A 23,164-nucleotide genomic window follows, 5' to 3' on the forward strand; every position below is an offset into this window, starting at 1 on the left:
CAAAAGTCAAATAAAAGAAAAAGAAAACGCAAAGACTGAAGAATCATCTGGAAAAATCATTTTTTCTGCATTTCTTTCATTTATCAGTTTTATCTATACTAGTCTGGGAACTGCTGTTTTGCAGTGCATTACTTGTGCAACAGGCTTTTAGATACATATACTGATTAACAAATAGTATGTCCAATCAGCATATATACTGATAAACTTACCTCTGTATCCAGTTGTTTGTTACAAGCTGGGTCTGTAAACTTGTTTTCTGCACTCTGCTCCTATTTTTATGTATTCACTGCTTTGCATGTTGAGAACTCTACACAACAAATCATGTGCAGTTTGCTGCTGAAAGGCCAGTTGGAAAATCAGCTGATGTATTTGGAGATAATCTTCTGGGAATCATTAACTCTGACTTTAAACATACAGCATGTCATTTATGAGTCGCCAATTCCATTTGCAACATACATTTGGAGTTGGTGATATGCCATTTTTTAATTGAAGTTAAAAGTAAGCAATCTTTAAACACATTTCTAAAAGTGATTTAGGATATTTGCTCATGCCACATTTAAATTAATGTCTGTAAATGTATACATATAAGTAACAGGCAGATCCTTAAATGTGTCCATATACAGAATCAACAGCAAATTTCTTTCCGATTCTCATTAAATGAAAGTGTCAGCGGTCTAATATACTTGTGTGTTGTCTGTACTTCTAATGTGGAGAAAAAGAATAAAGGTCAGGCAAAGTAGAGCGAGAGATCTGTAAACCCAGATTTGTTGTCTTCATTCAGTGTGTCTTTTTAATCAGGTGTTAACAGTCCTCAGTCAGACACTGGGAGTAATGCAAAGACAGGTAATTAGATAAGCTACAAAACAAAAATCTGTTTGGTGATGAGGATAAAGGAGTGACAAAAGTTGTTCTGTAAATAGGATTTAATGTTACTCTGAAAAAGAAAACTGTATAGCAAGTCATATAGCGCCTTATAGTACAGTTTTTATTATCATAATACAATTTACAGTTTTGTTTCTGTCAGTGTCAAAATATAAAGCATAGAAAAGCTGTGTTAAAGAGGTCCAGGGGCCTCTATCTTAATGTGGTGCGAGTGCACAGTTAAAGGGTCGTTTACAGTTTTACAGAGGAAGTGATTCAGACAAAAGCACAACACAGAGATCTACAAATCAAGTGACCGTCGGCATCCATGTGATGATAATATAATTTATTGCACAAGCCAATCTTTATAAACACATTCTAAAATAAAAGGAAACCCATTTACTCTCATCTAAAACTTATAAATTAAACTTAACTTCAAAGAAAAACACGGTTTATGGAAAAAAAAAGGTGTTTCTGTCAAATTCTCTTATTCTCTCATACCTGTGGAGCATTCACACATAACGCACACACACGCTTTCTCTTTCTCAAACATACACACATGAATAAAATGACAAGAAATGCAAACAGATAATGGCAGTCTTCCCCCTTCAGCAGCAGTAGCAGCAGATCCAGAAGTACCCGAATCATTCAAACACTCATCGTAACCAAGGCTGTGGAAGAGACGGATGTGAAATTAGTTCAAATCCTGATACACATTTGACCTCATTTAAATATCCCCAAGTTGTAAAAAGATTCTTACAATTGGTTTCGAGTCTTCTTTGTCCAAAACCTTTTGAGCTTGGTCAGGAGGAAACTTGAGCATGGAGGTAATCACTTTGGCCATTGTCTGTGGAAAAAAGGGGAATTTTTCTGACTGACACCCCGATCGTCATCTTTTTAAGTCAGTTTACTTTCAAGGCAGGAGTCATCTGTGGTGTTAGTATAATCTCTGTTTTTCCCCCAGCTAACCTCTGCCTTTGACACCATCATCCAATCAAAATCAAGCTTGTTCTGAGACAACTGAAGCGCAAGAAAAGGCTCAACAAGAATGAAAATGATCTGCATAATCAACTCCAGGCCTATCTGCCAGGGAGCATGCATTTCCCTATAAACACAGAGGATAATCAGAAACAGGGCTCCTGAGCGGTGTAGGGAACCCAACTACTCAGCTAACACTAAACAAGGCCAGCATGCCTTTAAATGGCAAATCTGCGTCATGCAAGATGTATGAGCTCGCGGGCAGCCTGCTGGACATCCTCCGCACGGGGGAGGTCTGCCATGTTGTTATAAAGAGTGTTTGTTGAGGAGCTGGGAAACTCCCGCTGACTTTAGGACCATGTCAACAGCACTGATAATTAGGGAGATCGCTGTTAATTATATCCAACAAGACTGGACACAACATGAGTTTTATATAGCTTCCTAAATGAGTAGCAGATGGAGGTCACCAGCTTTAAAAATCAAAATTATCAGCAAATTTTTTTATATGGTGGTTTTGAATCATCTCATCTAATAGACCATCAAAGCAGCTGCTAATGTTTTCTCAGCCAACTAAGATGGAGACATAAAAATGAGAAAAAGATTAATTATAAAAACTATTGGTTTTTTTCTTCCTGTAGAATCTTTTTATAAAAAAATAAAAACCAGAACATACTTTTGTTTCCCGTCCCATCATGTATTCAAACAGCACCTTCCTCAGGTACTCCATCTCTGTGGGTTCTGAGAAGGCGTCAGAAATGTTGAGTCCAGGATCTGTAACAACAAGCAAAAACAACAAATCAAATATTTCATGATGACCACAACTGTCAAACTTCTCTTTCTTTAATGTCTTTCAAATCCCATTATTTCAACATCTGTAATGACCTCAAATGTATTAAATATGACTACACATCAGCTACTCTAGGTTGCCACTTTGCTTATATTTCCTTGGGGAAGGAGAAAAATCCAACCTCAATACAGTTACCACAAAAAAACCTAAAACACAGCTGTGAGAGCTGCATGTTAGTGTATGTAGGCCGTTTTTATGTCGCTTTAAAGTACAACAATCCTGGAAAATGCACACAAAAACCCCCCTAACTAACAGCATCAGGTTTATGTTGGCAAGCAAATTCAAAACCACCTTTTGCACAGTTTAAATTATGCACTAAAGCTGAGTACAGGAAAGAATGGTGAGACTCAGCATGAGCACTTTAATATCACACGAGTTTTTAGGTCTGCACCCAAAGCTATAACACAATTATCCCACTAAAAGCTATGAATGGAAACGACTGAGTTACAACTTGGACAGGGCTGCTAACACTTTCATGACTGAAGAAAAGAGCTTTATTATGGAACAACATCCAGTCGCTTTGTGCCTATTGGAAATAATCACTCAAACATCCTCAAATGTGCCTGAATGTGCCCAGAAGGACTGTGCGATTAGAGTACAGGAAAAGGTGATAGAGCAGTGCAAACAAGTCTTTGATCTCTGGTGTGGAGTAATGGGTCACCAATAAATCCCATGCCCTTTGTCCCCCTGACCCTGTGTTGCCCCACCTAGGGCAACTTTCACATCAACCACACAGGAAAGCAGATTTCAACAGCTTTCTGATCAATTTCCTACATAAAAATACAACTCAAGGTGGTTTACATAAGCTCAACTGAGTCATCAGCGGCTTTAAGTATGAATATGAGCAATATATGTGTACTGGATAAGAAAGGTTCGAGAAATCTGCGTGCTGCAGTGTCCCGTGTAGGAAACGTTTAGGCCACAATCTGCAAAATCCATTAAATCTAAGCATGGCTTCTTCACCGCCCCCCCGCTTCTGACAGCAGATTCTCTTTATTACAGCACCAGAGAAGGTCCGAGAGGACTCACTCAATCTCTCCAAATACTCTCACACAGATGAAACGCAGTTGGGTCGTGGTATACTTGGAGACTGCACTGACTTACGGTCAACCTCCAGAGGTTTCCCTCAGCCTAAACCACGACGTATACATATACACCCTCAACCCGTAGACTAGCTTTAATTATAACCCTATCTATAACCTTATCTTTACCAGCAAGCCTAAAAATCCTGCTTTGCTAGCTAAACCATAATCAAAAGCATAGCTAAAGCAGTCAAGCACACACTGCTGAGGACCTGCACCTCCTGCCTGATCTCTGGAGCAATGTGTTAACCGTCAGATTAGGCAGTGTCAAAACACCAACTGAGATCTTAAAGAGCAGCTACACTTTTACTGTAACTTTCACGTGTTGACACAAAATATAATCACATGGTCTGTCTTTATCCTTTATTACACTAAAAAAGGTTAGGTGGTCCTTTTCCCCCCCCTACAGAGTCCACACAGCATATGTTACGCTTTCCCATGAGACTGGGCTGTGCTCAAGCGTTACGCATGTCATCTGTGCTGTGAAAATCTATAAGGAAATTGGATCAAGAAGCAGAACTAAGTGATTCATGGTGTTACCTTTAAATGTGCTCCCGAGATGAGTTACAACAGTGTTTCGGTGGAAACATTTAATCTTGTCCTCGAGCGAGTGAATCTAGCGTGGAGAAACAAACAAGCATGCACACATTATTTAAAAACTCTTTAACCCAGTGGGTTAATTCTATGCATTAGAGTAATTGCTAAATAGGACATAAGCATTTTGGTGGCCATCCTCAGAGGAGGGCAGGATGCTTGTGAGAACGATGGTGTGTGTGAGAAAAGCTGTTGGAGGCGTTGTTCTGATTGTTTATGGGGTTAAACCAAATGTAAACAGATGTGCTGTGTAATTAAGTTGATGCAGCAGGAGAGCAGTAGCTGCTCTTGCTGGAGGCCACAGAATCCTGGGAATACACTGGGATGGATTTGGTGTCCTCAGAAAGAGCCACCAAGGGGGTCCGATACTTACTCTTTCAACAAACTGCTGCTCTCTCAGTCGAGCCTCGCTCAGCAACGTCGTTTTTTCAGCGAGCTGAGCCTGAGATCGAGAGGGACAGGAATCAGAAAATATGAAATGTGTACGTTATATTTTTGGCATGTTAGTAAATTTAATTGTACGCTAGGAACAGTGAAACCAGCATATAATGAACAAGAATACCTTTAGTTCTTCTGGGGTCATCTGTTCCTAAAATGAAAAAACAAAACAAAAAAACAAACAAAAAAAAAAACAAGAGAGAAAGAAGACACTGTGTGTTAGAACCAAACCTTAATTAAATCAACATTTCAACCTGATTTAAAAAAAAGATGTGAAAACTACAGTAATGACACATTTAGTGCCGCCCCTGTATCCATATTATCTCAGACCTCTGTGCCGAGAAGCTCCACCGTCTTCTAAAAGCACAGAATTGCATTTACTGACATCAACAAAACTCAAATGTGTATTTATCCGCTGCTGAAAATTGTTCCCGAACAATTTAGAATTGTTTGAATAACATTTTCTAAAGCTAACGCGCTGAGAAATTACATGTATATATAATACACTCATGGATGACCAGTTTCACAGACTGATGTCTCCACTAGAAATAAATGTGCTTGGAGTTAAGAGCCACAGACACAAGTCAGAAGGTTTTAAAAGATGGACTAACAGCATTGTTTAAACACACTGTAGTCTACACAGACTAAAGTGTGCTTGTATTTAGTCTCCTCTCTCTGTGGAGGGACACACTGACCCACTGTGAGGCCCAAGAAAAGGCCTCCCTGAGCTGAACGCCATACAATCCACCCATAAAGTTATTACCTCACCTGGGAAAAATGCAGCAGAGAGAGCAGCATAATTCTTTGTCTTTGTGTGCATGCAGACATGTGCGCAAAAGGTAGAAGAATCACTGCAGGGGTCTCATGGCACCTCAACACCTGGCTAAAATGTCTCCCCGGAGTGCTTTCGTCTCATCTGGCTCCATTCCACTATGCACATGTTGCATGACAGTATCGCTGCAGAATAAATCTAATGTCTACAATCACCTCGCATGATATTAATTGAGAACAGGGACTGACGCTGGCCGCTGTCTGACAATCTCCATTTTCTCCAGAGAACATTCCTGAGTGATTCAAACGAGCTTCGCAGCATCCGGCGCGCTTTGGAGAGAGGCCACACGACCGGAGCGAGAGACTGATCAGAGAAAACTATGTAGGAAAACTGTCCCCGAGCTCCTAGACGGATATCTTCAATTATGAAGCAACCCAAAGAAAAAGATGAACGATAACTGCCTAATCTGTCAACCTGGATGTGAACTTTTTCATAGGCCATTTGATAATGTTTATACAGACACAAAAATGCATCTGGATTAGACTCATTCAGAGCTAGAACTGCTTCCCTTAAACTCCAGCCTTTTCCCAGAAGGGAGCCGAAATGCTGTGATTTCATACAGCTAGAGTGAAGTGACATATGACTCCAACAGAATCACTACATAAATTTACTCCACACCCCTCCCTCCATTTCAAAATGGACTACAACAGCTACAGACATGAATTTCTACATCTACAAGTAAAAACATCCAAAGCACAGCCAGTTGTGACAGCTATAACAGATGTTTGGCCAGTGAAGAACAGTGGGTCAGCATTATTTGTACCTCCAAAGTGTCTTGCGTTCTTGCTTGCAACTCCTCCAGTTGTTTCTGAACTTGCCACACTCTGTCTCCCATCTCCTCTTCTCGACTCTGAAAAAAACAAACAAATAAATAAAAAGGAACAACGACTGAGTCATTTCCCATGTATCATCTCAGCATCACAACTCAAGTATGCTGCAAATCACTCAGTGAGGGCACTGCACCGTTTCAGACCCCAGATCCTCTTTGCAATTTAATTATTCTTTAAAGGCAGCCAGAGAGATATTACATATAAATCCAAACAGTAACAGTCGATGGGTGGTGTCTACAAAGGAGTGCACCCTATAGTATAACCCCATTAAAACAAATAGGATGAGTTTTTAATAGTACCTGTATAACCTGTTCATATTTCTGAACAGTTTTGTGCAAGTCATCCTCTTTCTGGGAAATCACCTTCCTCAGCTGGCTCGCTTCTTCACGATGGCTACTGATGAGCTCTTCTTCAACACTCTGAGCTTTTACTGAATCAAGAAAAAAAAAAAGAAGAAGCCAAGTGCATAAAAACACAACTTATATGTTCACTTGCCTCTAATTTTGGACTGGATTTTAACATGAAGGAAACATTTCTTCCACAAGCAGTAATCCCTTAATGCTCCCATGTCACAACACAGCCATCCCATCTTACTGTTGATCAAGAACGTGAGTCATATTTACTTTGATCTTCTAGTTTAAGCCAGTCGTTTGTTTAAAACATAATCAAAGTGCAGTACTGAAAGATTCTGACCACAGCAAAAGTGAACAATTTCGACCGCTCGTTTCCTTTGCTTGTAAATCTTGTTGGTTTAATTTGGTTGAGCATTATTCTCTTTTGCCTCACCGATGGCCTCCTTCACTGCTGTGTTGAGCTCCTTCTCTTTCAAAGACATCTGTGTGTTGAACTCCCTCATTATCTGCTTCATCGCAGAGTTGTGCTTCATTTCCAAATCTTCTAATTCCAGCCTATTAGAACAGAGAGCAAAGGAAATGTAATTAGTAACTATCAACATAAATCTAATATTATACAGACAAGGGATTTTTCACGATCATTTTTAAGCCTTACTTTAGTCTTTTCTCATTCTCCTCCAACAGCTCCTTCTTCATGTACTCTAGGTCGTGTTCATGCTCCTTCCTCAGTGACCGCATATCTTTCTGCAGCCTGACGAAGTCCTTGTGGATTTTCTCCTTCTCGTTCTTCACCTGGCTCAGTTTGTTCTTCAGAGACTGTAATGAGTCCTCATCGTGCACCTCTTGAGCAGGAGCATGGTTTTCCAGCTCGTTTTCCATCACACTCTTGGTTTGCTGCATGCTGCTGCATTCCACCTTTACCTCAGTTTCTGATGGATTCTGGACCTCCGTAGCAGTCACCTGATATTGCTCCAATTGGGCATCCTTCTCGCTAATTTCTCCTCTCAGGCGATTTATTTCTGCGAGAAGGTTTCCGTTCTGCTCCTCTGCTTCTTTTAGCTTTGCCTCGATTTCGGGTAATGCTGATTCAGTGTCTTTGAGCTGCCCCTGTTGCACTGCGTCACTCTGAAGTGAGGTCAGCTTGTCTTCATACATGACTTTCAACTCCTCTAAAGACTTTTCTTTCTCAAGCCTCTCGTTATGCAGAACTTGTTCAAGGTGTTTGGCCTGCTCTTCCTTAAGCTTGATGAGAGCATCCTCCAGCGATTTTGTTTTCTCTTCTAATGTTTCTGTGTGTTTTTGCACAGAAATTTCATTGTTCTTAAGTTCATCCAGGCTAGTCTGAAGAGTTGTAATTGTCTGCTCTTTTTCCTCAAGCTGTGACGTTAACTGTTTTGTAACCTGGCTGATTCTCTGCTCAGCTTTCTTTTTCAGCTCAGACATTTTCCGAGTGCTCTCAGACAACCTCTCCTCAGTTTCCTTCAGACTCTCGTCCTTGCTCTTGATAATCTCGTTTTTCAACCTTTCAAATTCCTCCCTTTGACTTTCAAGCTTTTGTTTATACTGCTGGTTGCTTTCCTTGAGGGCCTGAAGTTTTTTGGCCATCTCTTGCTCTAAATTACCTTTCTGGGTGCACTGCATCTGCAGCTGTTCAACCAACTTGCGCTTCTCATTCTCAATGATGCTGTGTTGCTGTTTGAGGTCAGAAGTGAGCTGTTCGCACTCTTTCGTCTTTAGGTCTAACTGCTCTTGAAGCTCACTAAGTCGACTGATGGAGCTCTCAAGCTCTACGGTAAGCCCACTGACTTTTTGCTCCTTCTCACTCAACAGTTGGTCCATCTCAGACTTGCTGACGGACTGATTGTCAATTGTTGCTGTCAGCCGCTGCAAAGCTTCATTCTTTTCGGCGATCTCTCGCTCCAGCTCTTCAAGCCGGGCCTGCAGAGATCCAGTAGTGTTGTCGCTCTGTGTGAATTTCATCTCTAACTCAGACAGACTGGTCCTGAGTGTATCCGCCTGCTCTAAAGCAGACTGCCTCTCCTGCTCCAGTCTCTCCATTTGAGCAGCGGCCTTTTGCCTCTCCTCTTCATACTGCTGCGTCAGCTGATTTATGGCTTCCTCCTTCTCTTTTATGTTACTTGCTAGCTGATTTTTTAAGTCACCGACGACGCTTTCCAAGCTACTGATATGCAGCTCATTTGCTTTCAAAGTTTCTGATATGACTCTGTTTGCTTCGCTGAGCTCCTCAATCTTCTGTACATGTTCACTAATGGACTGAGAATGAGTCTCTCCCTCATGTGTTAAGGCTTTGATGTGCTCCATATGAGCATTTACCTGAGCAGTCATCTGTTCTAATGAAATGCATAGATTTTTATTCTCCTCGGTGTGCTGGCGAACACTCTCCTCTAAAGTGCAAATTTGATCTGCTTTAGTAAGGATAATGTTTTTAAGATGTCCCACCTTTTTCTGACCAGAGAGCAGTTTATCTTCCAGCTCTTTCAACCTACTCTCCACGTTTTGCTGAAGTTCATTAGATCCACACTCAACTTTCAACTGAACCTCCTTACAGTAATGGTTCATTTGGTTGCTCATCTTAATCATTTGCTGCTGCAACTCTGCTTCCTTGGCATTCAGTTGGATGGAAGTTTCCTCAAATTTACTCTGCAAGTCTGCACTTTCCTTAAATCTGGCACCTTCCAGCACTTCAAGCTGTTTTTCCGCTTCATTCAACTTATCTGACCAAGCCTTCAGCTTCTCTCTGCTCTCTTCCTCCGTCTCGTTCAGCTTGTCTTGGAGGGCGTTTCTCTCACCGAGAGCCTGGTTAAGGTTCCTTTCCACTGACTCTATTTGTTCTTTTAGCAACGCTTCACTCTTTGCCAAACTTTCAAGTTTAAGCGCTGCTTCATTAAGCTCTTCTTGCAGCTTCTGCACAGTGGTTTCTCGGATCGCCAGGTCCTCCTTTAAACCCCTTATTTCACCCATTACTTGCTCATTCTCCGCTCTGCTTCTGCTAAGCTGCTGAAACACTTCTTCCTGCTCCTGGACTTTCTCCTGCAGTATGACTGAATGTTTCTCCATTAATTCTTCCTCCTGCTGTCCTAACCGCTCCTGCCAACGGCGCTCCAGGTCTTCAATATCATGCTTATGAGTGGCATGTAGTTTCTCCACTTCCTCCTTATGGTTATCCTGCAGCTCTGACACTGCATTGCTGAGGCCTTGGGAACTTTTTTGGGCCATCTCTACGATTTTCTCCTGAACTTGTTGTTCTTTCTGCTGAAGCTCCTCTTCCTTCTTTGCAAGCTCCTTCTTCATGTTTTCTTCATTCTGCTGAAGCTTTTTCTTATATTTCTCTTGCATTTCTTTTGCCTTCTGTTTGAATTTTTCCATTTTGGTTTCCTGTGATTTCAGTTTACCTTCCATATCAGTTATAGTGTTTTTCAGCTTTGCTTCATGGGCAGCTTTTTCGTCATCCAGCTGTTTCTTGAGGCGTGTTTGTTCTTCCAGCTTAGTGTTCAGTTCTGATGTAAATGACTTCTCTTTCTCCAAGAGCTCCTTCCTGCTCTCTTCTAACTGATGCTCAGTTTCTTGAAGGGATTTCTCTTTTTGTTGGCATTCATTCTTTGCAGCTTCCAACTGATGCTCCACATCTGTCAGTTCTTTCTTGCACTTATCAAGATCTTCTGTTATCTTATTTAACTGTGCATTAGATTCCTTTAAACTCTCAATTTCCAGCTGGGATTCTGATAAAGTTTGCTGCAGCGCTTCCAATTCTTTAATCTTGCTTTCTAGGTCTTGTGCAGTGGAATGTGATTCCTCCTGTAGTGTTTTTTCTTTAAGCACGTATTGTTCACTTTCCTTCTCCTTTTCATTCAGAACAATTTTCAATGCATTAAGTTCCTCCTTCAGAGTTTTCTCTATTCCGCCAAGCGACTGATCATGCTCACGTTTGACATTTTCAAGATCTTCGCTGTGCTTTGACACCTGATCTTGAAACCTCGTCTCGTGTTCCTGTAGCGCTAAACTATGAGCATCTTCAGCAGCCGACAGCTTCTCCTCCAAAAGCCCTTTACTTTTCAGCACCTCTGAAAGCTCAGCAGACAGCGCCTCTAACTCTGCCTGCTTTGCATCCAGCTTCTCTAGACTTTTCTGATTCATCTCTTCGACATGTGCTTGGAACTGCAGCTCCTTGTCTTTCAGAAGGGTTTCCATTTCGGCCCTGTGTCCTTCCTTGAGCTCCTCAAGGGCAGCATTATGCTGCTGGGTTAGGGTGCCCTTGTGCTTTTCCAGCTGCTCGTGGTGCTTTTCCTCTAATGCAGAGATTTGCTCTTTGTGTTCATTCTTCAGTTCCTCCAGCTGACTGGAAAGTTCATGGGAGAGACCCGCTTCTTCTTGTGAGATCTTGTTCACAGAGCTCTCCAGTTCCAATATCCGCTGCAATCACATACATGGAGGTGGTTAGATTCTTCCGCTAAGCTGCTACAGTTAATCATTCACAGAACTGACACAGCTATAAAAACACATTGACGGTTATTAAGATATTTTTTTAACAATAAAGCTGTGACACAGTTCAATTACTACCAACTTTGTAAAAGCTTCAAGTACATAAGGATTTAATGCTTGACAGCATTACATATTAAATGTAGACTGAAAATATTTACACATTGAAAATTGCTCACTTCTGTGTGTGTGGCGTGTTACTGCAGAACCAAATAAACACAAGCATACTCAAGTTATTTTGCCAATTAATTAAATAAAAATAAGTTCTGAACCTCAAAGCAATCGGTCAGTGATTAGCAGATTCAATATGAAAGGAGAAGTTACATCCACAAAGATGCAATAAACAGGTAAAACCGAAACTCTGCAGTGTGCCAGGTGTTGCTTTTCTCAATATTAAAAATAAACCAAAAAACCAAATAAACAAACAAACAAACTCACAGTCCTTGCAGCTTCGAGCTCCAGCTGGATCTCCTTAACCTTATTATCAGCTTCTGTCCTTAAAGCCGTCTTCTGTAACTCTGCGTCCTCCAGAGCCAGAGCGGCCTGCTGTTCCCGTTCCTTAGCCAGCTGTGCAAACTCCTCTTTGCACTGCTCCTAAACAGCATTTAAAAAAATACAAATATTAAAGTTATATTTTTCTTATTTGATACAGTGGTTTTGTTTCTAAACTGAATAAGGGAAAACATTTTGCACCAACCACAGCTTTGTTGATTTTCTCTTTCATCTCTTCTTCTTTAGCTGCCAAAGCTTCACTGTGGAGCTTTTCCATGTTGGCCACAGTTTCCTCTGATGATTTCTAATATTGGTTAAAAAAAAAATATGAATGGTAAATATAAATACAGAGGATCATAGCTCGTGAAACAAAGTGATATTACTGCTCTTTATGACAGCAGTGGAACATTTTATACACACTAAATTCTTTTTAATGTAAATGCTTACAATACTGAGTCAATGTTGGTACTTCTGTGGCTACAATATATCATTTTCAAAGAAACTACCAAAGAAGCCAACACTTTGGAAAAAGCTAGAAATATGACTGCAGCAAGTTACTTATTCGATCAATAAACAAATATTCAGGAGAAGTCCTTTCCTGACCTTCATGATGGTGACAACCTCCTGTTTGACTCGTGTGAGTTCCTGCTGCAGACTCTTCCTCTCTTCCTCACTGGCCCGTTCAATTTCTTTCACTTGCTCCTCCAGCTGAACCTGAAGCTGTTTTCGAGCCTCCTCTGCCCTCTGAGCTACACCCAGTGCTCGTTCAAGTTCCTCAAAAGCTATTGGAGGGGGAAAAAAAAAAAAATCACAAACATATCTAGAAAAAACTGAACTTTTCTGTACATCACCTGACATGGACAGCACGTACCCGATTTCTCAGCCTTTTCTTTCTGTTCCTGTACTTCTTCTTTCTGGGCTATAGCTTGCTGGAGCCTGGAGCGCAGCTGTGCAATCTCCTCTTCTTTCATTTCCAGTGTCTCGTGCATCTGCCGTTTGGTCTCAGCAATGACCATTCCCTGAAAAACAAAAAACCAGTACCCCATGAAAGAAAAATCATCCCTTTACCTGTACACCCTGAGCACAGGAATCAACACTAAAGCTTATGTTGATCTGCTCTCCATGAACAAGGGCTGTAAAACTCAGCCCTGTGCTATTAATTGTGTTACGGCTTTAAGAGCTTTCAGCATTCCTCGCAGAACTGCTATCCATCCTGCAGTGCTGGGGTCAAAGTTTAAGCTAAACAATATGAGTCTGAAGCTACTCAACTGCAGAGTAAAAACACACACACAGCCACACACATGTAACTGAAACGGAAGAACCTTCAATCCAGATCTCAAAGCTCCTCACTAACCTTGTCCTGCTCCAGCTGTTCAATGAGATTCTTGGCATCACGCAGCTGAGTGATCAGCTTAGTCTTCTCTGTTGTGTGTAGTTCCTTTAAAGACAAAACAATCGACAGAATTAAAAATAAAAAAAGTCACACGTGTCCTAATGGCATGAATGCCACTTCACAATGCACCACTTCCTACATCCTGTATACGTGTTTGCTCTGATAACTTCCCAATCAGATGCTTTCTGTACCACCCAGGATGCCTCACCCACAAGCCAAACAACCAGTGTGTATACATGGCCAACTAAACCAACAAGTCAACCCAAATTACAGCGCACTCTTGCAACCGTGACATGTAGTAGCCATGTCTCTGTGGCACCGCACTTTAACAAGCAGTTACTAAACAGGAAATGCTGGGCTATGTTTCTCTGTTGTTTGACACAAGTGTGCCAACGGCATGAGTATGTATGCAGCACTGTGATTAACAGAATGTTTTTATAATGTCAAAACGTATCATATGAATAAACAAAGAGACAAAGAAAGACCAAATAGCATACAATACTCAAGGACGGCAACACACAGTTAACACATGAATTCAAAAATAGTTGAAGTTAGGGTCTGGAAAAGTAGACAGATGTTCTGCTTTATGGGATATTTGTCTGAAGCAAGGGAGAAGGACAGCCCAGCAGTTCCAGGATCCCTTCATGCTGTTTTAGGAGGGCTAAACGCCTGTTAACCTCTGCTTTCCCTGACAAAGGACAGGCCTCCATTCCCAAACAAGCTGCGGATTCATACAAAAAAAACAACAACAAACCCCCCCCCCAAAAAAAAAAATATGGCAATAAATGAAAGCAAGTCAATCAAGTGACGGCACATACAAGCTGTCTATTATTTCAATGGCTTTGTTACAACAACCACTTGTTATCATGCGCTGCAAAACATCAGAGCGACTAAGGACAAGCTACACGAGCCGATCATACCACTGCAGCAAAATGTTTTGAAATCAATGAAAACAATGGCTCAGTCATGTCACGCTGACATGACATGAACCCTCACTCTGGAGCTCAGCCAGAGAATTTGGATGTTCGGACTCTGAGAACCACAGCGATCTGCTGTGTCACGAGATAATGGAGTCACATACTCAGCGGACCATAAAGACTCTGGCAGACAGTTTGCGGCACAGTATTAATTCCTCTAAACACACTGCTCAGTCCTTACCGTCCATCCCCACTTTAATCAAACCTCTTTATAATTATAGTTTACTACTTGGTTTATAGCAAGCGCTCATCTCTGGGAAATCAGTTTGAAATATCTGGGCACTTTAACTTATTGTTGCTGTAATTCTGTGTATATTTAATCCAAAATTTATAGCTTTGTTTGACTGAAAGAATCCTAATATTACAGTATAACTACACTCCAACTCTTCTATCATTTCTGAAAAACACAGGGTAACCACCTTTATCTTCTCCAACTCATGCAGTCGCTCCTGCAGCTGCTCCTGCAGAGTTTCATTCTCACTGCTAAGCTGGGCGCTTCGCTCCTTGTGTGTACGCATGACTTCCTTGCACTTCTGCAGCAAGTTTTCTTGCCTCTTCACTCTCTTCTGCAGAGCCTCCATGAGTTTAGTTGGATCACTGTTGCCCTCTCCTGTCCAGAAATTAAAATTCACTGCTTAGAAAAAAACATTTGCTCACACAGCGTGACTCCTTACTAGACAACTAAATAACCATATATTTTAATAAACACACTTACCCTCAGTGACTTCAGGCTCTACTTCGTTCTCCTTCAAAGGACTCTGTGTGGGAGAAGCAGAGACTTCAGCAGCTTCAGACTGAGGAACCTCTCCTTCAGGGGGCAGCGAGCCATCGGGGCCCACTTGGAGCCGTTTCTTCAACAGAGCAACCTTAGAGGAACAAAGATCAATAAATTATTAACAGTCCCTTTGGCAACTTGAGATAGATCTGTTATTGTTCCCTGCAATTGAACTCAGAGTTATAGTTATACAGATTCATTACTCCTGCTATGGAGGTTTTCTCCATTTGGCTGTTCGTTAGAAGGACGACTAAAATTGTATGGACAAATTTCCATGATGTAGATATGCAGTCTCAAACAACTCTTGATTTTTACATGACTGTTTGTGCATTACATGGTTCTTTCAGCTTTTTGATTGCAGGTAACCTACTAATTTTCAAGGCAAGTGAAGCATTCCTGTTTGGTCTGAGAAACTTTTAAATACAAAACCTCTGCACTTCATTTGTCTCTGATTTTAAATAACGTCACATTTATTCAAAACTCAAGAACCATTTATACCAGAACATCACTGCAGTGATTATCATGCTTAAACTGAAAGGATTAATGTGAAATTATCATTAAAGCAGGTTTTAAAGTTAATTTTTTTAAAGTTACATTTAAACACTGTTCTGGGTTTGTACGGTGTTTAAAATAAGCCATACTTATAAAGTTGTAATCCTAAACAGCAGAAAAGGTTTGGCTAATTTTCCCACCACCATCCACACACCTGTGTTTGTAGCACAGTGATCATCTGGTCTTTCTCCTCCAGCGCAGCATCAAACTCATCTTGCAGGTGTTTCTTGGCCTGTTGGTCCATCTGAAGCTCCTATACAGTAGATTATTCATTCATTTGTGCAGTTTATATTAATTAAAAGATGATTTTAATCTAAAGACACAAAAACATCCATAGCATATAGCCGTACCTCTCGTAGTTCCCCTATCCTGCGCAGTGCTTTATCTTGACTCTGACTGAGGATGGCCTGGGGAGAACAAAAATGTACGTTGGATCAGTTCAGATGTTATTCTCTTTTTCCAAAAAACATCCGATGAGAAAAATACTGACCAAAAAAAAAAAAAAAAAAAAGGATGTAAAATGTACCTGCGTTTTCTCTTTTTCTCGCTGTACGGTACGGTACGCAGTAACCAGCTGCATGACAAAGATGTAAAGATGAGCAGGAGTTATATTCATGTACAGACTTTACACTTTACTCTTCAAGCATCCTGTCTGTTTCTCACCTCTGAATACTTCCCCCTGTACTTCCCCAGGCTCCTCTCTACTCTAAGCATTCGGTGTAACAACTGCTCTTTGGACAGAGACTCTACACTTCCTGGTGGCTCCTCGGCCTCGCTCTCAATGTCCGAGGGTGGATCATATGCCGGGGCACTGGGGGACTCGTTTTCTCCCAAAGGAGTCAGGGATTCACGTGATGAAGTTCGGACCAGGTTGTCTTTAGACGGAGAGCGAAACAGATTTTCCGCCCGACTGGCTCCGCTACGAATCAATGACTCCATTGAGGGCACTTTCAGCTGTAGTTTCTGGGCAAATGACTGTGGCTCCTCTTTCTGTTACAAACCAAAACAAAAAATAAAGATCTCAAACTCATTAATGAATGTGCAAAAACACTGTAATATCACATTGAAGAGATTAAAGAGGTGGCTTGGTAATACTCTTACATGAGGAGAAGTACTTCCATCCCCATTGATGCTGCCTCTGGGAGACCTCAATGCACCTTTAGAGGCACTCTAAAGACCAAAAAATAAAGATGAGATTATGAGGAAAAGGGCAGCTGTATCAGCGAACTTGTCCTGGGCCAGTTAGTCATCCACACCCAGCGTGGCTCTCCCTGATTACTCTGGAGGGAGCAATATTAGTATTGCTGGGAGCAATGCAGGGGCAATGGGTACCCTCATGCAACTTGGAAAAAACAGAGGGGTTAAATACACAAAAGAAGGCATCTCTACTGTAGAATAAACAAAAAGGGGTTAAGACAAAACTACAAACAGCCATGAGGTCAGAACAAATAGTTAAAAGTCAAGTAGGAGAGCTGCGTTTGAATTAAAGATGCTTGGCAGTGCTATGTGCAGCTGCATTACAGGAGGACAACGTCACAACTGATGTGAGGGAACATTTAGCAGCTTAGTTGGTTTAGTTGATTTGTTAGAAGCAGCATCAAAGTGAGCAACTCTTCTCCTCCCTTGTCCAGTTCCAAGCTACTCCTTCCTGTGGATTACTTGTTTCTGCTTCATTTGCACAGCTAGTCATGTGAACGCTTGCTTTCAACCAAGCCTGTCAAGAGCTTCGTGATTATGATCAAGACCCCAGTGACCACTACCACTAGACATTTTTTTTAAGTGGATCTATTTAGTTATTGTACATGTGTGTGAAGAACAAGAAGAATTTGGGTATAAAGAGTCAGCAAAAGTAGTGGAGAAAAAAAAAAAAAAAAAAAAGAATGCAAGCATGTGAACAAACACAGCAGGCCTCAATCTTTTAAGAAATGTGACCTTCGCTAAAGTTTTACTGTCAAGACTTCAATGACATGCTTGTTTGTTTGCAAGACAACTCCATTAGCGCCTTTATATTTCGTCCTGTGTCCCTGTGCTCTTATTTCTCTGTTATTTCCCATCACCCCCAGATGGCCGCTCCTCGCCAAGACTGGTTTTTCTGGAGGTTAAAATAAGAGTATTTATAGCATTACCTTTCACTATTATGCCCTTCATGCCTGCCTATTTTCAGTCATGTTAAAAAAAAATGGACAATGACTCATGGATAATTACTGCAGAACGGTACACCAAATGTAAACCTACCAAACCAGGGCACTTTAGTGCCTCTATTTCAGGACCACAAGATCAAACAAAATTCTCACAGGGACAAATCAGAAACCAAATTCAAAACAGATCACAGACCACAAAACGTTGTGACTCAGAAGAGTTACTATCACCAACTCCACAAAGTACCAGTAAAAATATAAAGAAAAATTAAGACAGAAGCCTCCAGTCAACAGAGAAACATCGCTAGCAGAACAAGTAAAAAACAAAAAACAAATATTAAAAAAAAAAAAATCTATGAAATGATTTCATGGGTAAATGTAAATATAATGAGATCCAAAAATCAAGATTATGTCACATCGCTAACATGTGAAAGTGACTGTGATGGACATTTGTATCTGTGGCTTTAGCACATCAACACTCCTACGACTTTATACCAGGAATCTAATGATCCCTTTAGACTTTGACTTTTAAATTACATATCATGCAAATATCAAAGCAAAGGTTACATAAAAGAACGATGAAAAGGTCAAAGAGTAACTGCATCTTAATCAGTGTCATTAACCATACACATAATGAAGAGGCAGCAGAATTTAAGGCTTCCCCTCTTTCCAAACTACAGATCATAAGCAGCATCTAGCAAGAGGTGAATCAGACAGATCAACCAAATAAATCATTATGAGACGGTCAAGACATTGTTAATAAATTCTAAATATTCATGGCTCCACTTAAACACAGCCAAACCGCTGACTGATACCATCTCAGTTCAGTCTCTTGAGGTTCGTATTTTATTGCAGTTGAATTCATCAAACGGTTGCTTTCATTTGCATATTTTTCGTTTTGTTCTCCGATAACTGGCACAATAACACTACAAGTTGACTGGCAGTCATTCTGAAGCAGCTGTGCTGAAGTAATAAAGTCCTTGTTTTATAATCACTACATTATCTCACAATACCCACACAAATCCTGGTTAATGACAGCAGCTGGGGTGCGTACTGGGCTATGTTGGCATTTAAAATGAGCAAGCAGAGTTAAGAGACAATTAAACAATGTCTCTCAATTTTACTGACACGTGACCCTCATACTGAGCTCCATTTACCTGCTACAAACCTAGTTACAAAGCAGACTTATGCAGTCTAGAAATTATTTTGAAGAGCTGTGTGTACAAATGTATGTATCTGAATACGGACGACCTATACGTTCTCACAATTGGTGCTTAGTATCTACTGACAATGTCAAAAAAATAGACCTTAACTTTAATAACAGTAATTAATAAGCAGTTACAAGCAATACCAACTTTCATTTGTCACATCAAATATATCTTAAATAAAGAAACAGCTATTTGGATGTGTTTGTTTACTTAGAGAGTTAGGCAAGATTTTCAATTTTAATTTGTTAAAAACTTGTCCCATAAAGAAAAATCTCAACTCTCCAAATACACAGACTTTAGGGGAGACGGGACAAAGGCGATCAGGCAACATAACAGGATTTAAGGGTCTAAAAGGGTCTCTAGGGCAAGCAGCAAAGATCACCTAAAGACAAATGGGCACTGTTCATTTCTTTGACAGATCACAAACTGAAAGAAGGGACAACAAACAAACATGGGGCAGAAAGCACGGAAGCTTATATCCTACAGTGTAAACCACAACCTAGTAGATGCAAAATTAACCTACATATGAGATGCCTTCTTGCTACTAAATCCAAAGCAAACAGGAGACGGAGAGCAGGGAACAAGCTGTCCCTACTTGGGCAACAGTCCTCTACCGATTCCCCAAAGGCGTGGAAGACGGGAGGAAGGAACGGGGCAAGAGGAGGAGGAGAAGAAGAAAGATGAAAGAGGCAGGAAGTGAGGACAAACTCACCACACTGGCTACCTGGGCCGTTTGGGGTCGTTTTGAATGGTCCAGAGCAAAGATAGTATACTCAGAGAGAAAAGCGGGCTCTGCTATCATCCCGGCCAGCACCTGACCCCCATCAGTGCAGGAACGGGACGAAAGGTGGGGAAAGGAGAGGAACACAGAGAGCAATGAGAAAAACAACAGTATGAGTGTGAAAAAGCCCTGAAGGAAGTGGCTGACCAGCCTGATGAGAGGAGGCTGGCGGGAGAGAGAGAAAGAGAAAGACTGAGATGAATAAAAAAGAGAAAGCAGACAGTGAAACAGAGGGAGAGATACTACATAAGCTGGGAAAAAAAGAAAAAAAAAATCAGAAAAACTGAAAAGTCGAGCACTCAATCAACAGTAATGTTATGAGTAACAGTTTCACATCTCCTCATGTAATCTTCACAATTTTAACCAAGGGCTAAATCTGCCTTCAGTCATGAAACAAATGCTTTCAGAGATGTCAAAGTGTTAATGATTCGTGAGGTGAAGAAAAGATGCTGTGATGCTACACGAAGCTTCTACGCTGAGGCTGCCGAGCCACATAACAGCAACACGTGTGCTTCCAAAGGCACAAGTGGGGAGAGCAGTGCATAGAAACCTGACCAAAAGGGACGGTGCCACTACTCCAGTGAGCGTTCTGCAGTGTTGAAATGAAGGAAAAAGTGATTAAGATATTTTTTTATCTGAAAAACAATGAAGACTGTAAACATCCATATCTAATCTCAACAGATGTAATAACAACATGTTGCATCATCAGTTGTAGAGTCACTGCCATTAAACCTATGCTTATCTACCTCTTTCTAATGGAGCATAGTCCTGCATTGAATTGACTTGTCAGTATCTATTGAGGCAAAATATGGCAACTAGTCACAGGAGACACAAAAAACACTGAGGAGGATACATCAATTATTCATAGACATGCTGAAACACTGTCTGCTCTACACCATTAAAACGCCCTTTCCATTGTCTCTAAAGAAGGAGCTGCTCATTTGGTGGAACAGGGTCTTTTAAAAATGTAACAATAATAATAATAATGATAATAACAATAATAATAAGTGACTTCAGACACTTAAAATACCATACGAATGGAATCCAAGTGCTGACTGCTCTGCAACATTAATGACCACAGTGTAAGTCTGGCTCATATGTTCCCATCTGGTGTTGGCTATTGTATCCACTGCAATATGTTTATGAGTCCAGGGTTCAATATGTCTAGATTGTTGGATTACTTTAAATAATTGGATCAAAGAAGTTTGCTAGTGACAACCAGAAGATTCTGAAAACCAACAGCACTAAGTGTTCACTTTCAATTGACACAGCAATCAAAAAGAGACTTGTATGTTATAAAGCAGACATTATGCATAAACAAAGCATACAAAGCACATTTTTAAAGTCTAAGAGAAACAATCATTAGAATGTAAGCTGGGGAAGGACTTGGAAACCTCTGCAGGCTGTGGTCTGAACACAAGTATACATATATAAATAAAGATATGAATCACAGGCTGACACCATGCTCACCTCTCTGTCACTGGGAGAAGGTGTGCCATCACTAAATGGGGGAGTTTGGCTGTTACGTCGGTCTCCACTGCTGATCTGTAAAATAAATAAGTAATAAGGAAAAAGAAGTAATAATAATAGTATTAAATTAATTGAAAAAACATAGTCATAACAATAATATTGATTTTGTTGCCTGGCAGTAAATCAAACTTTAATACAGATGCTTGCTGGGTGTAAGTTCTCTTGTTACTGGATTTCACCTTTTGTATGCCTTCACCTTTGAGCCAAACTCAGTCTAAGATTGTGGTTTTACAGAAAGTCAGTGGGAATCATAAACCGCACACAAGCTCTAAATAACAAATGTAAATTTGTTCCTCAAAAACAGCCAATCTGCATAAGAACCAAGCCAATTTGAACAAGGTAATTTATCTATCCATCTTCCAAAGGGTTGCTGCATATTGTATGCCAGATGCAGCCCTCATTTATCTGGACAGGGAACAAGCCCTAGCTTGTGAGCCCCCGAGGCTGGATTTGGATCTCCTCCCAGAACTGAACTGGGGATCTTTTGCATGTAAGGCAAACAGAGAAATGCAGCGAAAATATCTACATTAACTTGGAACTGAACTATGATGGACCTCCAAACTATGACACATAGCTTCAGTCCTTCACATATATTTAGGAGAGCTTAAAGAAACTTGCAGTTTCATATTTCAAAGAACAATTCACATTTTCAACAGAAGAGGAAAGCAAGGGATCTGATGAGGTTTCTAGCACTTTTCGAATGACAAACTTCCAACTTGAAATCTGTGTGCTACTTCTGTATTGTTTTTAATAGAGGCGCCTGGGAGTAGTAGGATTTGCAAGGGTCAAATATAGCTTCCAGCTGACATCCACTGGCAGTCAATGCAAGAAGCATTAACTCAGACACGCCCATGTTGTCACTGGCGAGTATAAAAATGCGGGCTGGCATTTTGGCTACAAACAAACTGATGATTAGCTGTATGAAGTGAGACTTTTCTTCTACTCGGACAACGGGATTTACCAGTTCCAGCTGTTCCAACCGCTGACAGCTAAGTTAAGCTGCTAACTTAAGGACTTAGCACGGTGCTAATGTTTGCAAGACAGTAAAGGGACGAACTGACAATTCAGGTTAGCTTATTAAGCTGTCAGCTTGAGTTATCTTAATGAGAAATAACTAGACAACCACTTCCAAACCGTGAAGTCTTTGCAGTATAAACAGACGTTAACTTAGCTAGTTAGCTCCGAGCACCACAACAACTAACCTGGGCCTGCTGAGGTGACTGCGCATTCCTCTGCGGAGACTGCTCCTCGTTTAGCTTCTGCTTGAGTTTTTTAAACATCTTGTCACGCCGATATAAACTAGTGACCAAGTGTCGACTTTCCAGCGGAGAGGTTTTTTGTTTTTATTCAGCCTATCATCCAGTACTCAGGGGCAGACTTCCTTGTTCGCTTCTAATTTTCTGCAGGTGGTAGGCCTATCTGCGCATGTGCGGCCAACGTGGAGGAAATCTGAAACGTCAGACTTAAAGGGCCAGTCTGGGCTCAGTTAGCTACAGCGCCCCCTTAGATAGCAGCGTGTTTGGGATATTTTACAGCCTATTTATTAAGACAGTTGAAATGAGAAGACAGTTTAACACATGTGGTATACAGAAGCACATACAAAACAACAACAACAAAAACACAACACAAGGAATCCTCACAAAGAGGGATAAAAACAAACAAACAAATAAGGCCGTATTTTAAAAAATTACATTCCAAGATAGATGCACTAAACTCAGTCCTGCAATGTCAAATGCAATGTCAAAAAGGAACAATAACTTTAAGTCTAATAAGTATTTTATAGTACTCATATATTTACTAACTCATTCTTAAAAACAGAAAATAAAATTCAGAAACACCAAATTTGCATTTGTGGATGTGGTATTTTGCATCACTTCCTTAAAACACTGAATGAAAAATATGCATGAATGAATTTAAAGATCTTTGTATGAGGAAAACAGATGGGAAACATCTTTATCTGAATTTCTTTTTTAATGATAGACTGGTGATTTGTCCAGGGTGTACAA

General features: G+C 40.7%; 1 protein-coding gene across 2 annotated transcripts; it reads right to left on the bottom strand.

Moving 5' to 3' along the window:
- Positions 1–905: 905 nt before the first annotated feature.
- On the bottom strand, positions 906–22,586 carry golga4 (golgin A4). Of its 2 annotated transcripts, XM_084948560.1 has the most exons (25): positions 22,361–22,586; positions 21,099–21,173; positions 19,560–19,661; positions 16,603–16,671; positions 16,165–16,491; positions 16,028–16,075; positions 15,852–15,908; positions 15,656–15,754; positions 14,890–15,040; positions 14,594–14,784; positions 13,159–13,242; positions 12,676–12,823; positions 12,408–12,586; positions 12,010–12,108; positions 11,751–11,906; positions 7,471–11,246; positions 7,249–7,370; positions 6,762–6,892; positions 6,396–6,482; positions 4,925–4,951; positions 4,736–4,804; positions 4,309–4,384; positions 2,513–2,610; positions 1,622–1,708; positions 906–1,532 (listed from the first exon to the last, which is right to left on the bottom strand). In XM_084948560.1, the coding sequence occupies exons 1-25, from the start codon at positions 22,436–22,438 to the stop codon at positions 1,518–1,520; spliced, it is 6,351 nt and encodes a 2,116-aa protein (XP_084804686.1). In that variant the 5' UTR covers positions 22,439–22,586; the 3' UTR covers positions 906–1,517. The 2 variants fall into 2 exon arrangements, with proteins under 2 accessions (XP_084804686.1, XP_084804687.1); XM_084948561.1 differs by lacking the exon at positions 19,560–19,661.
- Positions 22,587–23,164: the final 578 nt, after the last annotated feature.

The sequence above is a fragment of the Perissodus microlepis genome, chromosome 13 (assembly GCF_051167445.1).
Source record: "Perissodus microlepis isolate ML-2025 ecotype Zambia chromosome 13, ASM5116744v1, whole genome shotgun sequence".
Classification (NCBI taxonomy): Eukaryota; Metazoa; Chordata; class Actinopteri; order Cichliformes; family Cichlidae; genus Perissodus; species Perissodus microlepis.

Coding starts and splice junctions, on each gene's coding strand:
- golga4 (XM_084948560.1), bottom strand. CDS start 22,438: ATGTTTAAAAAACTCAAGCAGAAGCTAAACGAGGAGCAGTCTCCGCAG. Junction 16,076..16,164: donor ACAGGGGGAAGTATTCAGAG/GTGAGAAACAGA, acceptor TTTGTCATGCAG/CTGGTTACTGCGTACCGTAC. Junction 11,907..12,009: donor AGAAAATCAACAAAGCTGTG/GTTGGTGCAAAA, acceptor AATGCTGTTTAG/GAGCAGTGCAAAGAGGAGTT.